Source organism: Pantherophis guttatus, chromosome 1, assembly GCF_059756535.1.
Source record: "Pantherophis guttatus breed Tessera chromosome 1, ASM5975653v1, whole genome shotgun sequence".
NCBI lineage: Eukaryota > Metazoa > Chordata > Lepidosauria > Squamata > Colubridae > Pantherophis > Pantherophis guttatus.
In genome coordinates, this window is record NC_142063.1 from 178,369,697 (window position 1) to 178,396,442 (window position 26,746).

A 26,746-nucleotide genomic window follows, 5' to 3' on the forward strand; every position below is an offset into this window, starting at 1 on the left:
CAAAGGCAAGTACTGGAGCTCTTCGCTCCCGCACTAAAGCTCCGCCCTTTCAACCTGACAGCTCTTTCATCCCTCTGCCATGATAGGGAGCCACAACTGAAGGGTGAAAGAGCTGCATGTGGCTCCAGAGCCGTGGGTTGCCAACAACCACTCTAGCTAAATCTCACAAATGAACTGACTCTGGCAGTCTTCAGCAAGAATGATACCAACATCAAAGATCAGAAGAACTGAGCTTACTGATGCTAACAGTTAACAGTAATAGAGTTGGAAGGGACCTTGGAGATCATCTAGTCCAATTCCCTGCTCTCTCCCTCACTGGCGAACAATGGTTAAACCTTGGATGAACTCCAAGGTTTCACTGCACCTACAGTCTTCTTCCCATTTGCCACTGAAAATCAGGGGCAAAATCTTTTTCCAACTTATTTCTATGGTAATCAATCTAGAAACTATGTAAAGCTTTCTCAAAACAAAAGAGTAATAATTTATTTAAAGAAAAATGGATATATTACAGGAAAATGCAAATTATTACACACACAGTACTTTGAATTTTTTTCTTTTATATTGCATCTTTTCAAATGCTCCACCTAATTACAAAATGAGTTGGCTGATTCTGTAATATTAAACAACAGTAATAAAAATATATAAGACTCTCATGTTTTTCAATATATTCACCTCCTTTTGGCTTCTTTTAAGAGGACAAAGGCTAAATATTTTATACATTTATGTAATGTACGTTATTATTTTATACCTGATATTTTTACTCTGTCCTTATACTTACTTATGAAATACAGCCCCCTTGCCATCATACAAAATTGAATGTAGCCCTCAGTTCAAAACTGGTTGCCCATTCATGAACAAAACAGGTAAAACCTTTGTTTTACAATACTCTTGTGCCTTGTTTCTTAATTAAGTGTTTAATATGACTTTTCTAGATGTATCACATCCAGGCAGAGAACAACAGAGAAACAATCAGTTAACAATTTCTTCTGACTGAATCACTGTCAAGACACTCTGAATTGAGGAATGATCTGCTTGCTATTGGTTTTGGGTTTTGTTTTTGTTTTTTGCATCTATGCAAAGAAAATAAAAAATATGTAACTTACACAAAAAATGTGTCTGGATTGGTTTAATCAATTTAATGAGGTTTACGGTATGAAAATAGTCCAAAGAAGCTAAATATTTTCAAAGTCCAGAGTTTTCTACTTTTATGCTTATTTATTTTGATGTTAATTTTAGTGAAGAGTTTATTTATGAACATACCATACATACATGCATATATATATATATATATATATATATATATATATATATATATATATATATACACATATATATATATATATATATATATACATACATATATATATATATATATATACATACACACACACACATGCAAATCAGGAAAAAATCATAGAAATACAGCTTTCATATAGAAGCCTAATAGGACTAATTTACAAGTTCTATTGCTCATTTTTTAATTTACCTTGTGTGATGGTTTCAGAGATGGGCAAACTCTCTTGATTATCTTTGAGTGTGTAAACACTGACATTGTATTCCACACCAGGACTCAAATTTTCAAAAATGCAGGATGTATCTTCTGCTTGCACTTGCTCCTCCAGAGTGTAGCCTTCTTGCCCATTTGTAGGGACTGTTGTAATTCTGTATCCAGTGATATCTAATACAAAATGACAAATAGCCACACATAATGTAATTTTTAAAATATAGGAATCAGTGTAGTTATTTTAATATATTCGATTATTTTAACACTCCAAATCAAGTAACTGTAATTGTCTATATACCTTTAAAATATTGATTTAGGACCATTCAATATTTACTATCCTTATTCTAGTCACCATTGAAATAATATTTAATTATTAGACCATAGATTAAGAGGATTGTTTCTATATCAGAGTATGATTTTTCTAGCTATCAAACATCAAATTTTTATTCTACTACATACTATGTTATTTTTCATTAATTTTAAATGCCTGAAGCTTAAAACTCAGCAGAGTATCTCAAAATGTGCAAAATGCTCTAGAAAATGGAACCAGTTCCTGTTAGGAAAACTACCTGCTACAAGCTATCCCATACCAATAACCTGATTACCAACAGCATTAGAAACATCAGCTCAGTTGGCATAAGCCTCAGGTGAGCTATTCCAGAGAGCTGGAGTGCTCTAGTCAAAAGAGATTCGTGGGCAAGGATAAGGTACCTGGAGTAGTGCTTTTTCCCCAAGAAACAGTAAGGATTCCAGTGTCAGGGTTAGAATCAAGATGCAAATTTGTGGGAGGAGATGGTGCTGAGAAATAAAAGCAAAATATTAGATTTGTCGAAAAACACAACTCAACATTTCTTGTGCTTTAAAGGCACAAAACTGAATCTCAGGAGAAGTTTTCAACAATTGCTCTTTCCATTTGCAATGTTTTTTTATGTCACAGAGATATGGTAAAATGATTGTCTAAACTCAGTTCTAGAAACTTATTGATAGCTTAGTAGTACTTTTTCCAACAGCAGCTGAGCTCTGCGAGTTGATCTATAGGACAGAGTAGGCAACTACAGCCCCAGAGTTCCTTCTAAATTGATAAGACCAATCTTCATTTAGATAATGCACATTTTGTGGAATTGTGACATAATTTTAAACACTGACTATTTACAAGTATGTTACAAAAATATAGTTATGAAATCACATCACAATCTTTCTTATCTCAAATTATATCAGATATTTTCTTAAAATGTTTTATTAAGAAAACCATCTGGTCCAAAATATTTCTACTGAGGTTAGTGGGGACACACTTAGAAACTAAATAGCTTTGGTGTCTTTGCTTCAGCATATAAAGAGATATTTAAATGACCCATACGTGTGACTACTGTTTTGACGATAGGTGTTGTTCTTTCTTGACCATCCTTAATAACATTGATGCTGTAGATATATTCTACACCAGGAGTTAGGCCAGATATAACAATGCTTCCAGATTCTGAGATGACCTCCCTTGGAGCTTCTCCACCTTGGCTTGGTCTCACCCCTAGCTGTAATAGGAAAAGAATAAACAATCTTTTGCTGATAATTATATATTGGTTTTTGTCCAGTGCTAGGACAAGAATGATGAACCTCAACTTTCTGAGAATCTGGTCAATTTTCAGGAAATATACATTAGAAATGCATATAGAATTAAAGCTTCCAAGGTAAGAGTTAAGAGAGATATGGATAGGAGAAGGGATATGATATTTTATGGTTTTAATAAAACCTTAAAAAATAACTTAAATAATTTTAGACATCAGGAATTTAGTAGTTTTCAACCTTACCAATTTTAAGATGTGTGGACTTCAACTCCCAGAATTTCCCCAGTCAGCATGGTCCACTCCCTCTTCTCCTTATATTCAACTTTAACAGAGAAAATCTCAGAATTTGCACAATTTTGCTATGCAGGGAGGTATGTTACTAACATTCCTTTTCATCAAGCTGAAAATTGTTCCATAGATTATGTGTTAAAGCTTAGAACACGTTTCTGTCCTCTTGTATATTTTCGGGGAGGAGCTGTTTTTTATCTTATTTCTTACTTTCTCTCTTGTTTTGGAACTCCAAAAGACTATTACAAAACTCTAAAATATCAACAATTACAGTTTTTGGGAGAACCAGTTGGCATCGCAATGGGAACAGTTGGAAATAGCGGAGCTCTTCCGAGCTCCGTGAAAACCAGCCAGTATCTGAGTGCCGGAACACCCTACAGGGTCAAAGCCACCCTGGAGGGGTGGTGAAGGAAAGAGAGGTGATTTATCAACCACAAGGAAACCACAATTTCCTCATGAGGTCTGAAGAAAGTTCTCCCAAACAGCAGCAGGTACAATGGGCATTTTTGGCAAGAAACAAGCTGTGACAACCGAGACAATAAGATTTGTGCTGGAGTGGTTTGTGGACAGAGCATTGAAAGACAATTGAGACAACTTCCAACTTTTATTCTAGAGACCTAACCTAAGTAAAAGAATTTTAAAAATAATATCCAAATGTTAAGAAAGCGGTGATTGAATACATGGAAAAAGAGAAAGATTAAAGACCCAGATGTGAAAGAAATATCTAATAGAAACTTTAAAATATAGAAAGCCTGGAAAAGATTTAACAATACTTTGAAAAGTGATTATTGGGAGAAACTGTTTCTTTTTTATTTTTATTTCTAACCCCCCCTAATTGGTTGACAATCAGCTGTTGTTTTTCACACACTGTTTAATGGATTTGGAGCAGGAGAACCATCTACTGGAGGAAGAAAATTACTGCAATGTGGGAAAGTGGTAATTGTTTATGGTACACAAAGAAAAGGAGTGAAAGTAAGTAACACCTGCAAGGCCACTTGACCTTGATTCTATTTCAGTAGGTGACTTGAATGTTTGGAAATATCTTGGGAGCTTTTTGAAGATCTTTAAGACAATTTGAATTGCAAATAACTAAAACCCTATTAAAATTGTTTACTGGAAGATAGATTTGAAAGACTTGAGGGAACTTGGTGGGCCAATTTAGATTTGGATTACTAATGCTACTTGATAGAACATTCTACCAGGCAAAAGAAGAAAGATGATAGAAGAGAAAAAAGAAAGAAGAAAAGATAAATAAGACTTTAAAATTTGGACAACTGGGAAGGTGTAAACTGGAAATTATAAAGATTGTAAACAGGAGACAATAAAGTTCTATGAAGAAATGTTAGTGATGCTTAAAAGTATTTATGAAAATGTGACAAAGAATCATAAGGAGATGATGACCTGGATACTTACAGGACCGCCTGCTGCCACCAATAGCCTCTCACCGGCCAGTACGCTCTCACAGAGAGGGGCTCTTCAGGGTACCGTCGGCCAAACAGTGTCGGCTGGCGGCCCCCAGGGGGAGAGCCTTCTCTGTGGGGGCACCTGTTATCTGGAATGAGCTCCCCCCGGAGATACAGAGGATCCCGGATTTACGCACCTTCCGCCGTGCCCTCAAGACCTTTTTATTCCAACAGGCTGGCCTGGCCTAACTTTCCCTTTTAAACGGTATATGAGTAATTTTAAATCTGTTTTTAAATATGGGAATGTTTTAATTCGTCTCGGGCCAAATTGTTTAATACGTTTTTATACTGTTTTAAATTTTATAATCTATGTGTTTTATTTTTTGGCTGTTCACTGCCCTGAGTCCTTCGGAAGTAGGGCGGTATATAAATCTAATAAAATAAAATAAATAAATAATAAATAAATGGGATTGTTCAAAGATAAAGAAGTGAGTGTAGAAAATCCTCAACAGATGGTGGGAAAAGATGAACATAATATTCAGAAGACAGTTGAGAAATATGAAGGAGTGATGGAGGAGACCAATCAAAATAAGCTACAAGAAGACAAAAACACTGAAGAGACAGTAACAATAAGTACTAAGAATCAAATAGATAATTCCTTAAGAGGAAAAAAAGGAAGATTTTCCAAAAATAATGAAATGGGTGGGTTATGGATGGGTATCCAAATGATGCAGCAGAAGGAGACAAAGGGTAAGGCAGAGGGAACATTCAGTTTGTGAAAAAATGTTAGAAAGAAATATAGGATCCCAAGAGAGAAATACAAAAAATGTTACCAAAAAGTTGATAAATGATGAAATTCTAAAAAGGCTAAAAGATGAGGGATAGAGATAAAATATCTTGCAATATGATGATTGTATTAAAAACTAATAGAAAAAAGTAGAAAGTATAAAAGTAGAAAGTATATTGAGAAAATAGTACTATGCATATTGACATACGTATAATAGAATTTATTATAACCACAAATATACTAAGGCTAGGAGGTGGAAGACTATGATTAGGTATATTTAAATGTATTATTATTATTAACAGTGTGTAAAAAATATATTGAAATTTAGAGCTTTCAAGGATTATAAATTCAGGGGATTTAGAGATATAATCCCAGGACTGATTAAACTTTATTAATTGGTTTTATTGGCGTTTATAGAAAATTGAGATATTGGAATTATGGTGGAACACTGAATAATATCTAAAATATTAAATATTAGTGATTCAGCAGGGGTCAAGAAATACATGGTATGAAGAAATGTCATTGCTGTTTAAATTTATTGATGGAGAAAGTATAAAGAATCATAAAGAGGGAATGGTATTGTTTAAAGGCAAAGATGTGACTGTAGAAGAACCCCAACAAATGGGAAGATTAGAAGTTAGAAGACAAAGATTATGTATATTTAATTGTATTATTGTTAGCACTGTGTAAAAAATATACTGACCCAGTCAATACACTGTCCACAAAATATGTTGGTTGTTAAAGGAAAATTACAAATAAAACATAGCCAAAAAAACCCAACTATTACAGTTTTTCATTTTTGTTAAATAATACTGTAAAAACAATTTGTAAAATTGTTCACTCTAACTCTGACAGATGGAATACCATCTGGATTATTTTTGGCTTAAGCACTGCAAAATACATAAATTTTTAACAGATGCCATTGTCAAAAAAGAAGAAACTTACACATGAAACAAAGTGCCAGTTTTAATTGCAAGTATATATGAAGAAGCCATCACATGCTGGCAGTATTTTTCAATCTCATTTGATCAAGCAGTGATTTTGTTTTCTGTTGATTTTTTACTATTTCTTATTTAAACACTGTTTTGACTATTTTATCATTTGCAAATTAAAACATTTACTTCTAGAGTAGTCCTTACCTAGAAAGCAGTATGGCATTTTTATTTAATAAAATTAATCAGGACAATAGTAAGCCTGAGATCTTTATGAACATTATTCTCTTCTCTATAACATTAGAATTTAAATGTATGTATAGTTTTTGATCAATTTATTAAAAATCACTACATGTTGTTAAACAATTACTAGCTATGTATAATTATATACTATAAAGACCCAAAACATTTCCCAAACGAAGTTATCCACAGCAAGCAATTCATGAAAAGTAGGGTGGAGACAGAGAGAGCCTATTTCCTACCTTAAAACCAAGTCTAGGTGCAGGGATCCAGGTAACAACAATAGATGCCTCTGTCACTTCAGTGTTATAGGGAGGAACTGAGCCTGTGGATTGCACTGTCAAATCAAATGTAAAGCCAGGCTTAGAGATAGCAGTTTACATATGTATTATTTATTAATAGCCTGCTTTCCCTACTTAAAAAGCACATTAAAGTGGCTGGCAAGATAATTTAAAATTAAACAGAATTAAATTGTAACTAAAATTTAAAATCACTGATTTATAAAATATTTATCATCATACATTACACATACATATACACATACATAGTCTTGTCAGGTACAAAAAATCAGAAGAGCTCCAAGAATAGTTCAAACAGATGTCTTTATTGTTGATCACCAGTTTATAAGAATCCTTGCCAGACTGACTTCCTTTACTTATGAAAGCGCAGATTGTAAGAAACCTAAGAGTCTGATCCTCCCCCAATGGACTTTAAGTTGGAATATTTTTTAACCTTTCCTATTACAGCCTCTTCTCCTTCAGCTGGTGGTTCCATCATAGTACTATGATAATCAGAGATCATCCATTCCAATACAACATTTTAAATCTAGGAGTAAACCTAATATATACTTTGTTTTCGTTATTTCACATTTGTAAATGGTTTTCATTATTTATTTCAACCCAGTTGAGGAAATTGAGCTAAACAGCGGTTTAGGAATAAAAAACTACTTTAAAAAATCTCTGCAGAGCCATGTCTACTATGTAGCAACTATGATAAAAATATTTTAACATTCCTTCAGATTTTATTTTGAATATTTGATAACCACATATGAATCATAGCCTAGAATGACCTTGGAATATAAATGGACATGCATCTTAGATTTTAGTCACCAGGAACATTTAATTTAGAACTCATACAAGCCAGAAAACAACCAGTAGCAGATTCAGCCAAATCTGATATGAACTAGATGTCAGCGTCTCAGAACTGACATAGAAAAGGGAGGAGAAGCCTGAACTTTTGCCTGCTAAATCCCTTTGAAGATTCAGTCTCCTCGGAGATGGGGAGGGGTGAGACATTCCTGTGACCTGACGAAAAAGGAATCAGGAAAGTGACTTGGAAGATAGCCAATGAGAAGCAGAGAATTGGGGATCGGAAAGGGAGGGATTGGGGGGCAAAGGTCAGTACTGACCGCGAAAAGAGTCAGGATCAGATTGCTGTGCTCAAATAAAGAGAAAATTTCCTTAAAGATCGGCAGTTTGGAAGTTCATTTATTTTGAAATAGCATCGAAACCTGACAGACGGTCAGTACTGATCTTTCTAAATTGGAAAATGTTTATATCTATCAGCCAAAAACAGCTTGTATACAGTAGCTAATTCATTGATCTAATGGTATTTTTCTGATTTAGCCATACTGTTGATCAACTGTCTGCAGTTAACTAGGGGGTTTACGTAGGTCGGTAGGAAAAAAAAACAGTTTATCAGGCACAAATCCTGACACCCATCTGGATGGCAAAAGTAGATTTTCTGAGTTTCTGAAAGGCTGCTATTCATAATAATGTGCCATAGTCAGTTTATTAAGTTAACTGTTATGTAGCAATCTATGTTTTCACTCAAGGCAGTATCAAAATTAAGCATGGATGTGACCTCAAGTAGGTCATTTAAATTGTGCCTCATTAAGGAAAACAACTTCACTGGAAAAATACAAGAACTGTAAGGTTCGACTAGACATTCAAATGATCTTTGTACAATAAGAAAGAAAGAAACAATTGATCCTGGTACAATGGAATTATAGTCCATTTTTTATGCATTCCTGATGGCTTTTAAGTTTTGCCAAACTAGAAATATGTTTTTAATAAAGTACATGATTAAGAGACATGCCATAAAACTTAATATTTTCTTTAACTAAAACTCATATAGATATTTTACACGCATATTAGGCAGGAAATGTGCTGACATTATAGGGTTCCCAAGGAAGACTGATTCATTTTCCCCCATAGCCTGGACTTATTGTTCATTTCATAGGCTCTGAGAGGGAGAGTACTAACATTAAAGCAGGAGTCCCCAACCCCACGGTTTCTGGACCAGCACCGGTCCATGAAATGCCAGTAATGGTCTGCGCAAACAAGCAAAGCCCCATCTGTGGGATGCAAGCAGCATGCAACACACCCCCTCCGGTCCACAGAAAAACCTTTCTCCACGGAACCAGTCCCTGGTGCCCAAAAGGTTGGGGGCCGCTGCCTTAAAGGAAGTCAAATAAGAAATCTGTGGTTTTCTTTAAAGATTTTGCAATCTTACGACTCCCAAGCTAAGTCCTGGGCATTGATAAATTTCCCAATTTAAAAAATCTATTGATGGTACAATGTTAGATTTAATCTGAACACCTTGCTAATGAAATATCAAATGCCCAATTATGGTTACTTTTTTCTTTATTAAGGTAGTTCTGAGAATCATTTTTGGGAGGTGGCAAACAAAGACTATTTCACACTTACATGTTGTGAAGGTTCCCTTTTCTGGATTGCTCTTTTGATTACCCTTGACAGCCACTAGAGACATAGTATAGTCAGAGCCAGGCTGCAAATTCCTCAGCAGATATTTGGTGGCTGATGGCCCCACAGTGTATTGTTTTGGATGACCATCTGTAATAGGCTGCACAGTAAGTTGGTATCCTGCAATACGAGCTCGTGGGGGCTTCCATGTGACTAGCGCAGTAGAGGGTGTCTCACTGACAAGCCGCAAATTGGTTGGGCCATCAAGTTCTAGAAAGATAAATCAAAAGATTTTATATAATAAAATGTAAGTTTATTATTTATTGTATATAGACACCCATCTACCCAAAAAACTCTAGCTAGTGAACATGAGATTCTATTAAGCCACAATTAAATTATATACATACATATAGTTATTTTATTCATCTTCATAATGCATGAATACGTTAAATTAGAATTTACATTATCATTACTACTAATACTAGAAACAATTAGTAATATTAATATAATTTTATATAATTTTATCCTATTTTACATATTTATGTTTTAAATTATGTTGTATCTTATCCTATAACTATTGTATTTTACCCTACTCTTATTTTAAATTGTTTGTATAGGATTTTATTGGTGATATATGTTTGAACCTTGTGCTTTTGATATAGCCTATAGACTAATCAATAAATCAATCTATCTATCTATCTATCTATCTATCTATCTATCTATCTATCTACCTACCTACCTACCTACCTACCTACCTACCTACCTACCTACTAATAATAGGAACCTGACATTGACTTTTTACAACCTCTACATTATCTACCATATTTTTCGGAGTATAAGACGCTCCGGACTATAAGACGCACCTACCTTTTTTGGGGAGGAAATCAAGAAAAAAAAATCTGCCTCTGCCTCCCAGCAATTTGCCTCCTTGCAGCAAACAGCAAACAGTGGAGGCCAAAAATGGGGTGCACGGAGGCGGCAATAAGCTATGACAATTCCTGCAGCCTGAAACAGTTGATGGTCGGGAGGCCAATACAACCGACAATCAACTGCTTGTGCTAATCAGACTGTGTTGAAGCTGAAACTGAAATGGACTGTTTACTACAAGGAGGCAAACTTCTGTGAGGCAGAGGCCAAAAGGTGGGGGCCGGCAGGGTCGGCAAGCTGCATTCGGTGTATAAGATGCACCCAAATTTTCACCCTCTTTTAGGAGGGGAAAAAGTGCATCTTGTACTCCAAAAAACACGGTATATACTTAAATGGGTTTTGCAAAATTTTGCATGTCCAGTCTTTTCCTTCATTCTGCTTATTTCAGATATATGTGTCCATGTCTAGGAAAGTGGGCTCTGGAATAAAATAGCCTGCTACATCATTGCCTGACATATGCCATTACGTTTTCAACCTAGTCAAAATGCTACATATTGGGTATACAGTATATAGTTCCTGTACAGGGCTATTTTTACTGAGGTATAAACATGTGCCTGAGGTGGACTACAGTACAATCTGGAGTTTGAATTCCAACCACATTCAGTCACAGAAATCATAAAAAAGCTGTCAATTATTATTCTTGGGGGGGGGGGGGATAAAAACGAAGAGCCTGGTGGGGCAGCAGACTAATAGCCTATTATTACCATTCAGCTGCCTGCAATTACTGAAAGTTCGAATCTCCCCAGGCTCAAGGTTGACTCAGCCTTACATCCTTTCTAAGGTAGGTAAATTGAGAACCCAGTTTGTGGGGGCAATAAGCTGACTTTGTATAAATATACAAAAGTATGAAGGCTATTGCTTAACGCATTGTAAGCCGCCCTGAGTCTCCGGAGAAGGGCGGCATATAAATCAAATTAAAAAACAAAACAAAACAGAAAACAAAAACAGGAACATAATTATATTAAATCTAGTGTATTGGATGAATTAATTCTCAATTTGTTTGTTTACCCTTTTTTATGTGTGTTCTTGCCTATTAGCATACCACCCATGTACTATTTGTGTGGCAAGTTCCCCCAAAGCCAAATGCACACCTCTGACCTATCAGACTGAATGCTAACTACAAACAGGATTTCTCAATCTTTGTTCTATAAAACACCAGCATTTTATAAATAACTTAAGCTATCCCATAAGCTGATTCCAAGATAAGTTTTGTTGTCATGCCTTATATTTTCAGTTTTGCTTGTCAAACAAGTATCCTATTAATGAATGAAAAAAATGGCATTCTCTATTCAGATGCCCACTCTACAATTTAGGGGGAAAAAAATTGCTAACAGACTTTCGAATGACAGTTCAACATACGAATATGAACTTTCAGATGTAAAGATGGGGAAGGTCCTTTTAGCATTCATTGCAATCAAAATCAGCATGCTAAATGTAAAGGTGAGTATTTTTAAAATTTTATTTTAAAAATAAAAATTTTACACATTACTCAAATGTGTGAAACTTACACATTTGATTAAGATAGAGATAGAAACAAAGATTGCTTGGTGTTCTATGATATTAAATTTTAAGGAGGCATTGCTAAAGAAAAACAATTAATTCAGTCTAATCTGATTTGTAAATAATGACTACACAGATGTCCTGCCCATCAAACAATTCAAAACATGCAAATACCATTAATAGATAAATTAATCCTATTACTAGATAAATAGATAAATAAATGGATTAATAGGTACCATTTCAGTGGGAAAGTAATAAGTATATGCCATACACCTTTGGCATATAGCCATGCTGATCATATGACTATGGAAAATATCTTCAGACAACAATGTTCCCTCAGCCAAGAAATGGAGCATCATGTCCTAGTCAGATACAATTGCACAGGGAAACCTACACGGATGTCTACTGCTTCAGTGAGAACAGATTCTAAAACTGTTGTTCAAAATGACACAAGTCACGAGTTAAACTTAAATTAGTCTACGTTCCTTATTTTAGTAAATTAATAATTCAAACTAAATGAGCATAACATACATCCCTAAGTTTTTTTAAACCTCTGGCATGTTCCTTATAGTAATAATCATTCACTTCTATACTGTTCCCTCATGCACAATATTTTAATTATTCTAAGCCATGCTGTTTATAAGATTATCAATTGAAAATGATCAAATATATTTGCAGTGGAAGTACAGGGAAACATACAGATTTCACAAGCAAAATTTTAAATACTTGAAGAATTATTTTTCTTCAGCAATGAAAACAGTCTGGCTTACGCACAAAGAAAAAAGTGATAAAAGAATAACTGATCCCCTTTTCACAGTCTAGTCAGGGGACTAGACTGAAATTTAATGTAGAGAAAAGTAAGGTTTTACACATAAGGCAGGACAAATCAAATGTACAAGTACAGATTAGGTGAAATCTGGCTCAAAAGCAGTTAACTGTGAGAGGGATCTTGGAATCCTAGTAGTTAATCACTTGAATATGAGCCTACAGTGTGCAGCAGCAGCAGACAAAAAAGCTAATACAATCTTTGGTTGCATAAGCAGAGGCATAGAATCAATAAAGTAGAATATTTCTAAGATCAGGACTGAAATGAGGGAACCTTGTGCTTTCTGAGCTTATTTTCCTGCAGACGTTTCATTACCCAAACTAGGTAATATCATCAGTGCTAGTAAGGAGTGCTGTTTGCTATACATTTATACTCTGGTGGCTTGCCCTGTCAGTGTTGGTGGGAGAGGTCTTAGAGATTCTTTGGTTTTGGCTGTTTACTGTTGGCTCTTTGGCAGTTTCTTGATCGGGGTATTGTTTACCTGATTGTTGGTCTGAAGTTAACCTTGGAGTTAATCTATGCTGATCTGGGTGCTGATTGCTGGTAGAGAAGTTCTAAGATCTTTGGGCTGGCCGATTGTCTCTTTTGCATAGCTAATAGATGTTGTTAATGTCTATTGATGGCTAATTTGTCAGAGTGCCATGCTCCTAGAAATTCCCTGGCATTTTTGGACTTCGACTGGTCTAGGATTGTCACATTTTCCCTATTGAAACTATGGTTAAATCTGTCTATATGTTGTGAAATTAAAGAATTTTCATCATGTCTTCTGACTGCTAGTTGGTGTTCTTGGATGCATTCTGCCAGTCTTTTGCCTGTTAGTCCTACACAGTGGATGTTGTAGTTCTTACATTGTATGTTGTAGATGACTCCTGCTTTTTCTTCTGGGGTTGCTGGGTCTTTTGGTTTGCTTAGGATGTTTTGAAGGGTTTTAGTTGGCTTGCGTGCTATGCCAATTCCATGTGGTTGTAGTACAGGTAATACCCAGGTTATGAGCATTCCCTTAGCAAATGTTTGAACTTATGCAATAAGCGCCCCCTATCATTTGCGAACAAGGCCCGAAAGTACAAATCTTGCAGCACCACGGCAGTTGTTTGCCCTTACTGCAGAGGCTCTGCAACATTCGTCCTGCACATTGCTGGCTGAAATGGAGCTTCGGGGGCCAGGGGAGGGGATCCGCCTCTCAGAAGCCCCATTTGGATGTCCAGAGGTCTCCCCTGGCCCACTGCAGACCAAAATGGAGCCTCCAGGGCCCAGATCCAGCCCTCCAAGGCTTGGTTTGGCCATCCGCAGGCCTCCCCCGGCCTATTGCAGGCCAAAATGGAGCTTCTGGGGGTGGATCCAGCCCTCTGATGCTCCATTCGGCACTCCACAGGGTTCCTCCAGCCCATTGCAGGCCGAAGTGGAGCTTCTGGGGGGTGGATCCAGCCCCCATAAGTTCCATTTCAGGCTGCAACGGGCGGGGAGAGGACCGCAGAGGACCATACAGAGCATCGGAGAGCCAGATTCGCCCCTCAGAAGCTCCATTTTGTCTGGCAACCTGCCAGGCCAGGCCTGCAGAGGCCCGAACGGAACTACAGAGGGGCATATGCGGCTGAGAGGCTGGAGAGGAGACTGCTTGCTAGATCTTCACAAGGTAAATGACCCAGCGCAGCAGGTGGAGAGGGAAGCAATTGTGGGAAGCATGAGGTATTTCAGTGGGTCAGGGAGGCCTTGGGTGGTCTTAGGGGGATGACCTGTTCCATCAGTAGCCCCCCCCATGGCCTTCCCCACCCTGAAATACGTCATGTGTACCTAACGAGCCTCGCATTCGATTAGTGAATGTGTGAGCGAAAGGAGGGAGTGATCCTATTCAAGGTACAAGATTGACTCCCACGAATCCTCAGGTTACAAATAGAATGGGCAGGCTCCATTACATTTGTAACTCAAGGACTACCTGTAGTCTGTTGGTGGTTTCTGAGATATTTTTGATGTATGGCACTGTAATTCTTTTTGGGGTTTGTGTTGGTTGTGCTGTATTGGATTGAGTGATCAGGGACTCACAGAATCAAGACCACATGAAGTATGAACCACATGAACCTTACCTTAATAAGACCATACTTCGAATACTGCATCTAGTTTTGGTCACATTATAAAAAAGATGTTGAGACTTTGGAAAGAGTGCAGAGAAGACCAACTAAGATGATTAAGGGTCCAGAAACTAAAAGATATGAAGAACAGTTGCAGGAATTTGGGTATCGCTATTCTAGAGAAAAGAAGGACTGTGGGTGACATGATAGCAGTGTTTCAATATTTGAGGGCCTGCCACAAAGAAGAATGGGTCAACCTATTTTTCAAAGCACCACAAAGCAAGACAAAAAACAATGGATGGAAACTAATCAAGGAGAGAACCAACCTAGAACTAAGGAGAAACTTCTAAACAGTGAGAACAATTAATCAGTGGAACGACTTGTCTTCAGAAGTTGTGGGTGCTTCATCACTGGAGGCTTTTAGAACAGACTGAATAGCCACTTATCTGAAATGGTATAGGATCTCCTGCTTGAGCAGAGAGTTCGACTAGAAGACCTCCAAGATCCCACTCTATTATTCTATATTCTCAGATAAATACAGTGCCAGAAATCTATCATTAGCTCTAACCAAGTATTCTTTCTTTTAAAATGCATTTGGTACAGTATCTAATTCATCATTATCTCTTGCATTTTGCTTTCAGTATACAAATCAACTCACATGAGAGCACAGCAAGTTACTAAATTTGCTTCAAAATCATATTAGTATTGCACCTTAATCTATTGATATGATCATGAATAATTAAATAATTATTTGATGTGAATTCCAGGTTTGTAACATCACAATCTAAAATAGCAGATTAGATTATTCATTAGGGAAAAAATCTCAAACCAGAAAGGCAGCCAGGGCCTTACAAATGGAATGGCTTCCAATTATGGGCTCCTGTCAATCAAAATACACTAGGCCATTGCTCCTTTTTCTTCATCATGGCTTGGGGTGAAAAGTAGATGGGAGAAGTGGTGGGATAATTACAAATGAAAAAAAGACACTATTAAATTCTGTGAATGAGGAATTTTACAATCTCAGTGAAATTACCCCAAATGTATGGGTTCTTTTGCTTTTTCCAATGGTGCTGCCAGAGTCAAAGGGACTGCAGATTCTTATTCCTTTGCTGCCTTTGAACTCCCCAACATTATTTTTAAGCATCTCTTTGATTGTGTCCAGGAGGAAACAAAATTGCAGCTGATTTTCTTTCTCACACCCTCTCACCTGAAGATTACCCTTTTTTTATTTGTTTGAATGCAGTATTTAGGAAGGAGGAGGTGGTATGGGAAGTGAAATTTCAAAAGAATTAAATGACTTTATTCAAGGCTGCAGTCTTACATAGCTTCCTTTTAGGCTTTCTTATATGTAGACTGAATTGTCACTTTTCTCCCTCTGTCTTTCTCTCTCAAACACGCACGCATACATAGACACAAACAGTATATACTGGCGGCCCACGGGCTGGATGCATCACATGCAGGCCACACCCACCCAAGCTCTGCAAAGGGGGAATATGTTGCGAAACATCATGTTACAGCAACGTGATGCAGCGAGTTTTACACCCATGGTATACAGTAATCTGCTACTAACATCTTAGAGAAGATAAGAACATTCAAAAGACCAGAAACAAAAAAGAGTATGAGGTATGTTGGGAGTGGGAAGGGAAGAGGAGGGAAGAATGGTAAAAAAGGAGATTTATTTCAAGGGAAGGAGGGAGGACATACACATGTGCATACTTTTCTCCTTTCTTGCCACAAAGAACCAGACAAAGATAAATATTGCTCTATATTGACCTTCCTCCCTTCTCCTCTAAGACAAATGGAGGCAAAGGAGAAAGTAGATGGCTTACATAGCAGTTGTAGATATCTCATTCACCTATATCTGTTACCACTCTGAGGAATGCCATTACTTTCCTGGAGTCTCTAGTCCACCTTCTAGACTTGTGCATTGTATAAAAACAAAAAAAGTGCCTTGACAGAGCTACCTAGATGCTGGAAATGCTTGGAAATTCATCCCCCTCTTCTTGCTGACTCCTTTTGGAAAACTTTGCTGAGGGGAAGGCTTGAGCTACAGGATAGCGGACCTCTCACTGCTTAGCAAAGCCAATGGATTCATCCTACTAAATTCTTTACTACAGGCTTTGTGAAATGATGGAATTTCTGACAGAATGAATTTGTGGAAAATCTATACGCTAAATTAAAGAAAACAGACTTACTCGTTGTTTGTTCCCCAGTTAATGGTTCACTCTCCGTGTTTTGTCCTATAGCGTAGATCTTGAAAAGGTATGTTGTTCCAGGCGAAAGTTCCGTGACCTCAGCAAATGTATATCTGCTAACGGGTAATCTCTGACCATGTTCCCCAGGGCGATTAACTGGAATAACCTCTACACGGTAGCCAATCACTGCACTATCAGGGGGGCTCCACATGATGGTGATTTTGTCACTGGCAACTTCCAGAAATTGAAGGTGCTGGGGAGGATGAATCTCATCTAGCCAAATAGTTGTACAAGAGAAAACATTTAATGAATGGTAAGACTGTATGCTGGAAAACAAAAACTGACAGTGTATCATCACAACTACCCTCTTCCTTCTGTCCTACTTCAAAATTAATCTCTCAACAAAAACTGCCGCTGATCCTTTTTTTCAATGTTCCTTGAAATCCCATAGAGACAGTCCATGAAAAGTGTTCTTACTGAAGACAAAACCAACATATAGCTTTCTATCTTGCCAAGATATCATCATCACTGAGAAGCAGACCATAATATAAAAATAAAACAGTGGAAAACTTAAGTGTGGTTGCAGTGTTCCTTTACACGCTCTATTCTCCAAAATTGACTACCAGATAAAAAGGAAAAGCAAAAATATCTAATTTTCTGAACCACTCAAAATTAGAAAAGCAAACAATTGGTATATCAAAAACTAGAAATTATGTCTTTTTAAATCAATTCAATTTTAATTTTTGAAAGCCAGTTTGTTTTAGTGGTTAAGGCACATGCTACAAACAGGAGATTTTGAGTTCTAGTCCCACCTTAGGCATGAAAGTTGGCTGCCTGGGTGACCTTGAGCCAGTCACTCTTTCAGGCCACAAAGTCAGGCTCAGGTATCAAGCCAATCATACAGTTCCTGTTGCAACCAAATGAATAAACACTCAACTGATCCAAAAAAAAGTAGGCCTTGCTTCTGCAGCAACACTAGGAAAAATAAACTCTGTTCTTGTAATGTATGTGGCCTTTTTAAGATGACTCCATCATTGTTAATATTTACTTTCCCCTGTGCCTGGTAGTTTGTATTTTTAATTATAAGTTGTTTTAAATTTTAATAAGGCTTGTTTTTAAATATTTGTTGCCTTATTAGATCATTGTACATTGTCAAGAATCACTTTTTGTGAATGGGCAGTTATATAAATTTGTTAAATAAAATGAATAGATAAATGCAATAAATAAATACTGCCTTCAAGAGAACAATTCTGGAATCCAAGAAGAAAAAAAGAGAACATAGAAAAAAAATCACAAAATTACAGAAATACATTAATACCTGCTATTGGTACTCCTGTGGTTTTCTGCTGAATGAAAATAGGAGTGCTTTCCTGGTTCTCTTCCACAGCATAAATGCTGATATTGTACTGAACACCAGGCATCAAGTCACTGAGTGTCACAGATGTAGCAGATTCGGGGAGATTGAGTTCTGTACTGCTACCTTCCAACGAAGGAGTGTAAACAATCCGGTAACCTTGTAAAGCAAAACATGCAGTCAGCCGACAGCACAGTCAAAAAAGATTTGGTGTTATTCCATATGCTAAATTACCCTTCTTTGTTCAGACCATCTTTTTTGATAAACCATAGTTTTATGATGTAGTGAGTCTACATCAAGTATAATTTATAAACAAGAAAAAGATCGCTTTATAAATCAAATTCAATCAAACAGACAGTAAAGGCCAGTCGAGCTTCAGAAGTACAGTACAATTTTCTTTGGCTGTCAGATATGCATAACACACTTTCCTATCTTACAAATGGAAGGAACCCACCCAGGCCCCCAAGCTCCAAAAAAGATATAGGCTGACAATTCAGACCTGTGATTGGAGCTTCTGGTCTGCTCCAGCTGACAAGAATTGAAGTATCATCAACATTTTCCACAACATGGTCAGGAGGAGCATCAGGTGCTGTGTAGAGAGAGAATAATTAAGAAAGTTGATTTGAACAACTTTCAGTTTTCAGAGAGAAAATGCCCATATCCATCTGTCCCTGTCTGATAGCAAATATACCTGTTGTCTGTGTTGTTGAAAGAATTAGATTTTGCTCTCCTTCCTCTGAAATTTGGTAGACTTTGATAATGTAGTTACGACCCGGAAGCAAGTTGGGAATGCTAACTGAATTGACTGTATTTGGAAGATCTTTAAGAAGAAAATAAAATAGTAGGGCATATGTTACATTCTTTAGTGAAAATAAATACATTCAATTCATAAACTTACAGTAACAAAATATTGAACAGCATTAGAATTTTCTTTAACTCTCAAAATTTCAGATCAGAATACTTCCATAAATTCATATGAATTTCTTAAGAATGTCTTATTTGTGAGAGAAGATCTGAAAGCAGCAATTGCCCAAGATTGACCAGCTGAAGCCCCTTTATTGTCCACATGTAAAGAGATGTGGCCCTTCAAGGAGCAATCCTGAATAGGGCTCTCCCTTGGGGAAGCCAAGCAGTTGATCTTTATGTATGAACATCAGGAGACAAACAGAAAAGAGTTTTCATTTGTAAGCTTTAAGTATTGACATCAATTTTTGCTGTAAGATATGCCATATGTGCAGTGGACAGGGATTACAATGTTGGGGCCAGTCATAGAGAGGTAACTTTCTGAAGCACTGCTTTTGAAGGAAATTTTCAATAGAGATTTGTCTGACTGCAGGCTATAAATGTATTTGAATATACATTCAAGAAGTTCTATGAACCTTCAGATTCAGGCTCATGGGATTTGGAGTCTGAATAGCAGATATTATCTAGGCTAGGTATACAAGATAAGAATTTTAGGATGTGAGAGATTAACTTTATTTATGCCATCTGATTCTATGACTGTGACTAATCTGATTGGCTATCTTCCTTACCAAAATATTTAGGTTCATCACCATCTTCACTCAGTTCATATTCCACACGAAATCCTGACACAGTGTCTGAGGCAGAAACCCAAGAGACCACAAAGCTATTGGCTGTGATTTCTGTGACAGATTCAGAAATAGAGACGACAGAGGGAAGGGCTGTTGTTTCTCCCGCCACACGACTAGCTGCAAAGCAAGATCAAAGTATAAAACAGAAGTATTTTTCATGGAGACTTGGCTCCTTGGTTCTGTTTCTATTCATGAAAAAATAAATTTAAGTATGATTTCTATAACTTTTTAACCAATAAAATAAACTGTACAGTTAAACTGATAGTAAAGAAATAACAGGTTCAAAAACAGAGAGGTATTTTCATCCATGACTGGATGGACAGAAAATAGTAGAGTAACCATGTATATAGCAGGCAAGTCTGACTTTCAGACACAAACAAGTAATTAATATCTGCAGATATGGGGTTATTCAGCTGATAATATATTGTGAAAAAACACTATGTACCATATTTTCCGGCGTATAAGACGACTGGGCGTATAAGACGACCCCCGACTTTTCCTGTTAAAATATAGGGTTTGGGCTATACTCGCCGTATAAGACTACCCCTCTTCCAACGCACACCAAATAAAAATTAAAAAACATCACCTGGTTCACCCACAATGTAAAAGCAGCTGTGCTAGACCCAAAATGGCCCCTGCAACAAGCAGGAACCTCACACAGCCATAAAAAGCTCAAAAAAAAACAACTTTCACACTTTACCCACACACAACACAACTGGCTCACCCACAATGTAAAAGCAGCTGTGCTAGACCCAAAATGGCCCCTGCAACAAGCAGGAACCTCACACAGCCATAAAAAGCTCAAAAAAAACAACTTTCACACTTTACCCACACACAACACAACTGGCTCACCCACAATGTAAAAGCAGCTGTGCTAGACCCAAAATGGCCCCTGCAACAAGCAGGAACCTCACACAGCCACAAAAAGCCCAAAAAACCAACTTTCACACTTTACACACACAAAATTCCACATACAGCTTTGTGAGATTTTGTGTATTTGTGTAGTTAGAGTGAAACACTACAGAAACATACTAAATCTCAGAAAGCTACACAAATATTATTTTATTTTATTTTTATTTTTATATGAAAACTAAATTTAAAACTTCCTAAACTTTAAATGGCTAGGTCTAAAAAAGAACAACTAAAAAAAACCACAGTTAACTATTTTTTTTAAAGCTCCCAAAAGGGAAAAAAACTTACCCAGTAGAACAGGGGTCTCCAACCTTGGCAACTTTAAGACTTGTAGACTTCAACTCCCAGAATTCCTCAGCCAGCTTTGTTTTGCTGGCTGAGGAATTCTGGGAGTTGAAGTCCACAACTCCCTGCCTGCTTGATTGCAGGCAGGGAGTGGCTTGCTGATGGAATGGATTCAGGCAAGCGAAGCAAGGCAAGAGTTGCGACTAGCAGCTAAGGTAAGCAAGCTGGAGGGGGAAAACTTTTTTCCTTTTACATGGCTCTGGCGATCCCAGCTGCGTTGCCTGATTAGCAGACAACTCAGGTGGGATCGTCAGAGCTTGGATCGCCAGAGCAAAGGAAAAAACTTTTTTCCTTTTACATGGCTCTGGCGATCCCAGCTGCGTTGCCTGATTAGCAGGCAACGCAGCTAGGATTGTCAGAGCTTGGATCGCCAGAGCAAAGGAAAAAAGTTTTTTCCTTTTACATGGCTCTGGCGATCCCAGCTGCGTTGCCTGATTAGCAGGCAACGCAGCTGGGATCGTCCAGAGCTTGGATCGCCAGAGCAAAGGAAAAAAGTGCTTTCCTTTTACATGGCTCTGGCGATCCCAGCTGAGTTGCCTGATTAGCAGGCAAAGCTGGGATCCTCAGAGCTTGGATCGCCAGAGCCATTTAAGGCTCGTCAGAGCCTTTCAGACTGGTCTGCTTGGTTACAGGAGAACGACACCCGGCGTATAAGACGACCCCCGACTTTTGAGAAGATTTTCATGTGTTAAAAAGTCATTTTATATGCCGGAAAATACGGTAAGCTAAAAATGAATGCCGATGTATCCTCATTACTACGATTGCTATAGATAGTACTGTAATATTGTAATACTGTAAGAGCCTTGGTAGTACAGTGGTCTATGGCACCCTGTTATTAAGCTGGTTATTAAGACCAGCTGCCTGCAATTACTGCAGGTTCGAATCTCGCCAAGGTTCAAGGTTGACTCAGCCTTCCATCCTTTCTAAGGTAGGTAAATTGAGGACCCAGTTTGTGGGGGCAATAAGCTGACTTTGTATAAATATACAAAAGAATGAAGGCTATTGCTTAGCGCATTGTAAGCCGCCCTGAGTCTCCGGAGAAGGGCGGCATATAAATCAAAATTTAAAAAAAATTAAAAAAATAAAAAATATTGGTATTAATTCAGGATTAGCACCGATGACACATATCTATATTATTCATTATAATAATAAATTCTTAGCTGAATCATGTTCTTTAGAAAGAGGGAGATAATGGAGAATTATTAAGGGCAATGGGCGATTAAGACAACTCCTACAGCTATTAGCACTCCATTAAGAACAGCAGAATTTATATTTTGGTTTCAAGGCATGAATAATCTTGATTGAAAACAATAACACAGAGAAAGTGCTAGAAGCAACATAATTACAAAAGCAGTAAATTATGTCTTCATTCTGTCTTAGAGCCAGAAGGTAGAAACTAAACAGAGCTAAAAGATTTAACAAATTAAATCTGCAGGCTACCGTTTCACTTTCAAAATCTTATTTATTTATGTATGTGTTAAATTTCACTTCTATACTGCCATAAGTGTGTAAACTCCACATGTCAACTTCCAATCCTTACATTTACATATACAGTTGAAACAATATAAAAGGTAGTCCTCAACTTACAATTAATTTAGTGACCAAAGTTGCAATGACACTGAAAAAAGTGACATGACCATTTTTCACACTTACAATATTGCAGCATCCCAATGGCCTTGGGATCAAAATTCAGATAGTTGGCAACTGACTCATATTTATGCTAATTGCAGTTTATTAGGGTCATATGATCATCTTTTGCAATCTTCTGACAAGCAATGAGGAAGCCAGATATCAGCTTTGGAAGCCATATTAGCCCCAGAAGCTTCCATACTGCCACCTTCTCATGTGTGGGAAAGTAGGAGAGGGGATTTAGTAGAGGGAATGTTGTTAGACAAATAGCATTCTTCCTTTTGGTCAAGGTCAGGACAATCCTACATCTGGAGAAGGAGTGGTTGGAGTAATGTCTCGAGATGGAACGGATGATGATTGGACCATGTGATGGACTGATGAGTGAGGGGATGGTCTTGGGGGTTTTGATTTATTGAGGGAAAACCCAGAACTCTCAGATTCGGATTTTCCCAGATGTGCCAGTATACCTACTCTAATAAATGGAATGTTGAGAAAAATGCTTGCCTCAGAGTTGTCACTAACAACTGCAGTGATTCACTTAACAACTGTGGCAAGAAAGATCATAAAATGGGGCAAAACTCACTAAACAACTGTCTCACTTAGCAACAGAAATTTTGGGCTCAATTGTAGTCATAAGTCAAGGACTACCTGTAATGCAAATAAACAGTCCAGGGTAATAAAATGCAATAAAGACAAATCAAAACACTTACATGAAATAGCTGTTGTACTAGAGGTAGTGAATTCAAAGCGGGTGATTTCTCTCTGACCGTAATGCTGCACACTTATAAGCTGTCCCTCATAAAGGACACCAGGTTTCAGACCTGAGATTGTGTAGGAATTTAAATAGCCTGGAATTCTAGCTTCTTTCCATTGCACTCCAGAATTTTTCTAATGGAATTAAACATAATGGATATCAGCATGAGAATACTCAGTAGCACAATTTTGCAATGTTTCTTTCTACTGTGGTTATTGCTACTAGCTTTAATTTCTATCAGATTATTTTAGCAATAATGTTTGAAAAAGAACAAAAAATTATCTGCAAAAACACAGAGCAAATACTAATTCTTGTCTTCAACTCTATGTGCATTTCAGTGGAAGAGGGGGAGAAATGGATTTCTGCGACTGCAATGTGAGTTATTTGGAAGATGGACAAGTTGGTGGCATCTCACAAAGATTGGTAAAAAAGAGTTTGGCCATAGATAACAAACTTGTGCAGGATAGCTTTCCACTGAATCCTGTGAGAATTGAAACAGCCTTAAAATCTGACTCAAGCATTCTTCTATCCTAAAATACAGGAATGTGACTGAAATAGAGCTTATTAAACCACCCAATAAAAAGCCAATGAAGAATTCACTAACACCTTCATTATTAGTCAGAAATGAGGAAATGAATAAAATGAATTTATATTCTTTCTAAAGGATGGAAAATGTGACAATAGTTGAAAATGAGATATAATGAGATAATTTCTCAATTAGAATATAATACACAATTTGCTCAAAAGAAAAACAAGAAAAGAAAGGGAAGTGTTTATCTAAGATAAAAAATATGCACAGTTCAAGTACTAAAATATCAAAAATCCAGAAGGAGAGAGGGGAAGATAAACATAACATCCAATCCTGACGTAATTAAACACAGGATCTATTACTATTTCAGTCAAGTGGCTTTGTTGAAAATAAATTATGTATTTTATTTTATTACTGTGTTTTCCCAAAAATAAGACAGGGTCTTATTTTCTTTTGACCTCCAAAATATGGCCTTGGCCTTATTATCAGGGGGTGTTATCCCTAAACCTCGGAGCCCTGAACAGCTGCTTCACCAGTGCTGCTCAGGCCGCTGCCTCCAGCAATCATGGCAACTTTTTCGTTGCTTCCCGTGCAAACAGCATAAGGTGAGGAGGTGAGGTAGGGGGGAAGTTGGGGGACATATCCCCCACGCACTTGCCATCCATGCAGAAGTTCTTCTTGTCCCGGGCGGCGACAGCGCGTTCATCTCCCTAAATCTGGCTTGCTGATCTCGGCCAGTGAGGGGTAGTGGCAGATGGGAGGGGTGGGGAAGGAAGGAAATGGAATGGTGTGCTTTGGCACTCCTCTTTCCACCTACAATCCGATGAAGTATGCGAGCAGGTTAGTGCATCTTCAGTAGGATTCTACTTTTTTTCTTTTTTTTTCCTATAAAGTGCACAGTGAACAGAACATGGTTAGACTGCTCTCCCCTGTCTTAACTTTGGCTGCCTCCACGACGTGCAGGCCCAATTTCAAGGACCCAGCATCTTTCTTTCGGGATCATCTGGAACCTCGACCAGTTCCCATCAGCCCAATGGAAGGGGAAAGGAGGAACGCTTCAATGGACGAGGAAAGTTGGCATGCTCCTGAGCAGAAACCCCCGGATGGGATGTCCATCTGACAGCTGGCCCATGTAGTGCAGCTTCACGAGAAAAGAAGAGGCTCCCTCTCACACATCTCCATACAGCTTCCCAGCGGCTCACAGCCTGTGTGGGGACTAAGGGCCCGCTTGGCAGGCATGGCAGTCCAGGATGGAGGTCCATTTCCTGGACAGGCGATTCGAGAGAGATGGGCCAGGCACTCCCAATCAGTTGCAGGCCGCGAACCAAGGGCCGCGGTGAAAGCCCACAGCAGAGGCACAGGCTCACGCCATCCAAGAAAACACTTCCGGCGAGGTGCTTCGAGAGTTAAAGTCATGGCACCTTTGCAAGAACAGAGTTCCCCTTGTAGAAAGAAAAGCCTGGGTCTTTCGGCGAGAAGACAAATTTGACATGTTCCTCTGCGCGTGGCAGAGGCAGCCAAAGTTAAGACAGGGGAGTGCAATCTAACCATGTTCTGTTCACAGTGCACTTTATATGAAAAAAAAGAAAAAAAGTAGAATTCTACTGAAGATGCATTAACCTGCTCGCACACTTCATCAGACTGTAGGTGGAAAGAGGAATGCCAAAACACACCATTCCATTTCCTTCCTTCCCCATCCCTCCCCACCTGCCACTCTCCCTCGCCAGCCAAGATTGGAAAACCAGATTTGGGGAACTGAATGCTCTGCTGCCGCCTGGGAGGAGAAGAACGTCAGATATGGGCTCTCTCACAGTGCCTCCTTTCTCTCTTCTTCTTTTGAGTAGCAGCGGTGCATCCGGTTCATCGAAAAGGCCGTTCCACATGGATGGCAGGTGTGTGTGGGGCACGTGGGGCATGTTCCCCCTCCTCTCCGGCCTTGTCTCCTCATGTCATGTTTTTTGTGCAGCAGCTGCGCATGCGTCTAAGGATTGGGGGGCTTATTTTCTGGGGAGGGGCTTATTTTACCGCATGCGCTCGAAAGCCCAATTGGGCTTATTATCCGGACATGTCTTAGTTTCGGGGAAACACGGTATTTTATTGCATACAATGTCCAGGAAATCTATCCTTAGCACACCACAGAGGGTTTACACCAAGCTAACTAGCAATGTTCACTCAGGTTGTTGGTCTTCTAGGCATCTCTGCCAGTCTCGCTTCACCTTGTGCTGCAATACCTCATGTCCAGCCAGGTTCAGTGTGCTGGCTTCCGCTCTCCACACACACATGAACGTAATTAGTTTTTCCCACCAAAGTGGTACCCATTTATCTACTTGCAATATTGCATGCTTTCAAACTGCTGGGTGGGCAGAAGCCAGGTGGGAGTTCACCCTTTTTTGCATCCTGCCGGCAATTCTAGCATCATTAAGCCACTATGCCACTGTGTCCCCACTATAAATAATGTAACCTTTGCTTTATAAATTATGTTACTTGCTTCAAGAACCAACCTTCTAAAAGGAACACACACAAGTCCAGAAAAAGAGGTGGTTCTTTTAAGGCATCTATCCAACAATCCTGACACACTGCCCAATCCCTTGCAACACACAGAGTATGTCCTTAGCCAAGTTAGAAAGCACTGCCAAGTATTAACATAAATCTAAACTTAGAAATAAATTGTTTTTTTATGATCTAGTTGAATTGCAAAT

General features: G+C 38.1%; 1 protein-coding gene across 27 annotated transcripts in view; it reads right to left on the reverse strand.

The window, feature by feature from the left end:
- FN1 (fibronectin 1) overlaps positions 1-26,746 on the reverse strand; it is a 236,467-nt gene that overhangs the window by 95,462 nt on the left and 114,259 nt on the right. For all 27 annotated transcript variants that reach the window (XM_087882202.1, XM_087882200.1, XM_087882197.1 and 24 more), the window contains 11 exons: positions 23,475-23,652; positions 19,819-19,995; positions 18,978-19,106; positions 18,786-18,875; positions 18,251-18,445; positions 16,933-17,205; positions 9,422-9,688; positions 6,956-7,050; positions 2,862-3,030; positions 2,216-2,302; positions 1,487-1,678 (listed from right to left, as the gene is read on the reverse strand). In XM_087882202.1, the coding sequence (XP_087738328.1) occupies positions 1,487-1,678; positions 2,216-2,302; positions 2,862-3,030; positions 6,956-7,050; positions 9,422-9,688; positions 16,933-17,205; positions 18,251-18,445; positions 18,786-18,875; positions 18,978-19,106; positions 19,819-19,995; positions 23,475-23,652 (1,852 nt within the window). The remainder of the gene's footprint in view (positions 1-1,486; positions 1,679-2,215; positions 2,303-2,861; positions 3,031-6,955; positions 7,051-9,421; positions 9,689-16,932; positions 17,206-18,250; positions 18,446-18,785; positions 18,876-18,977; positions 19,107-19,818; positions 19,996-23,474; positions 23,653-26,746) is intronic.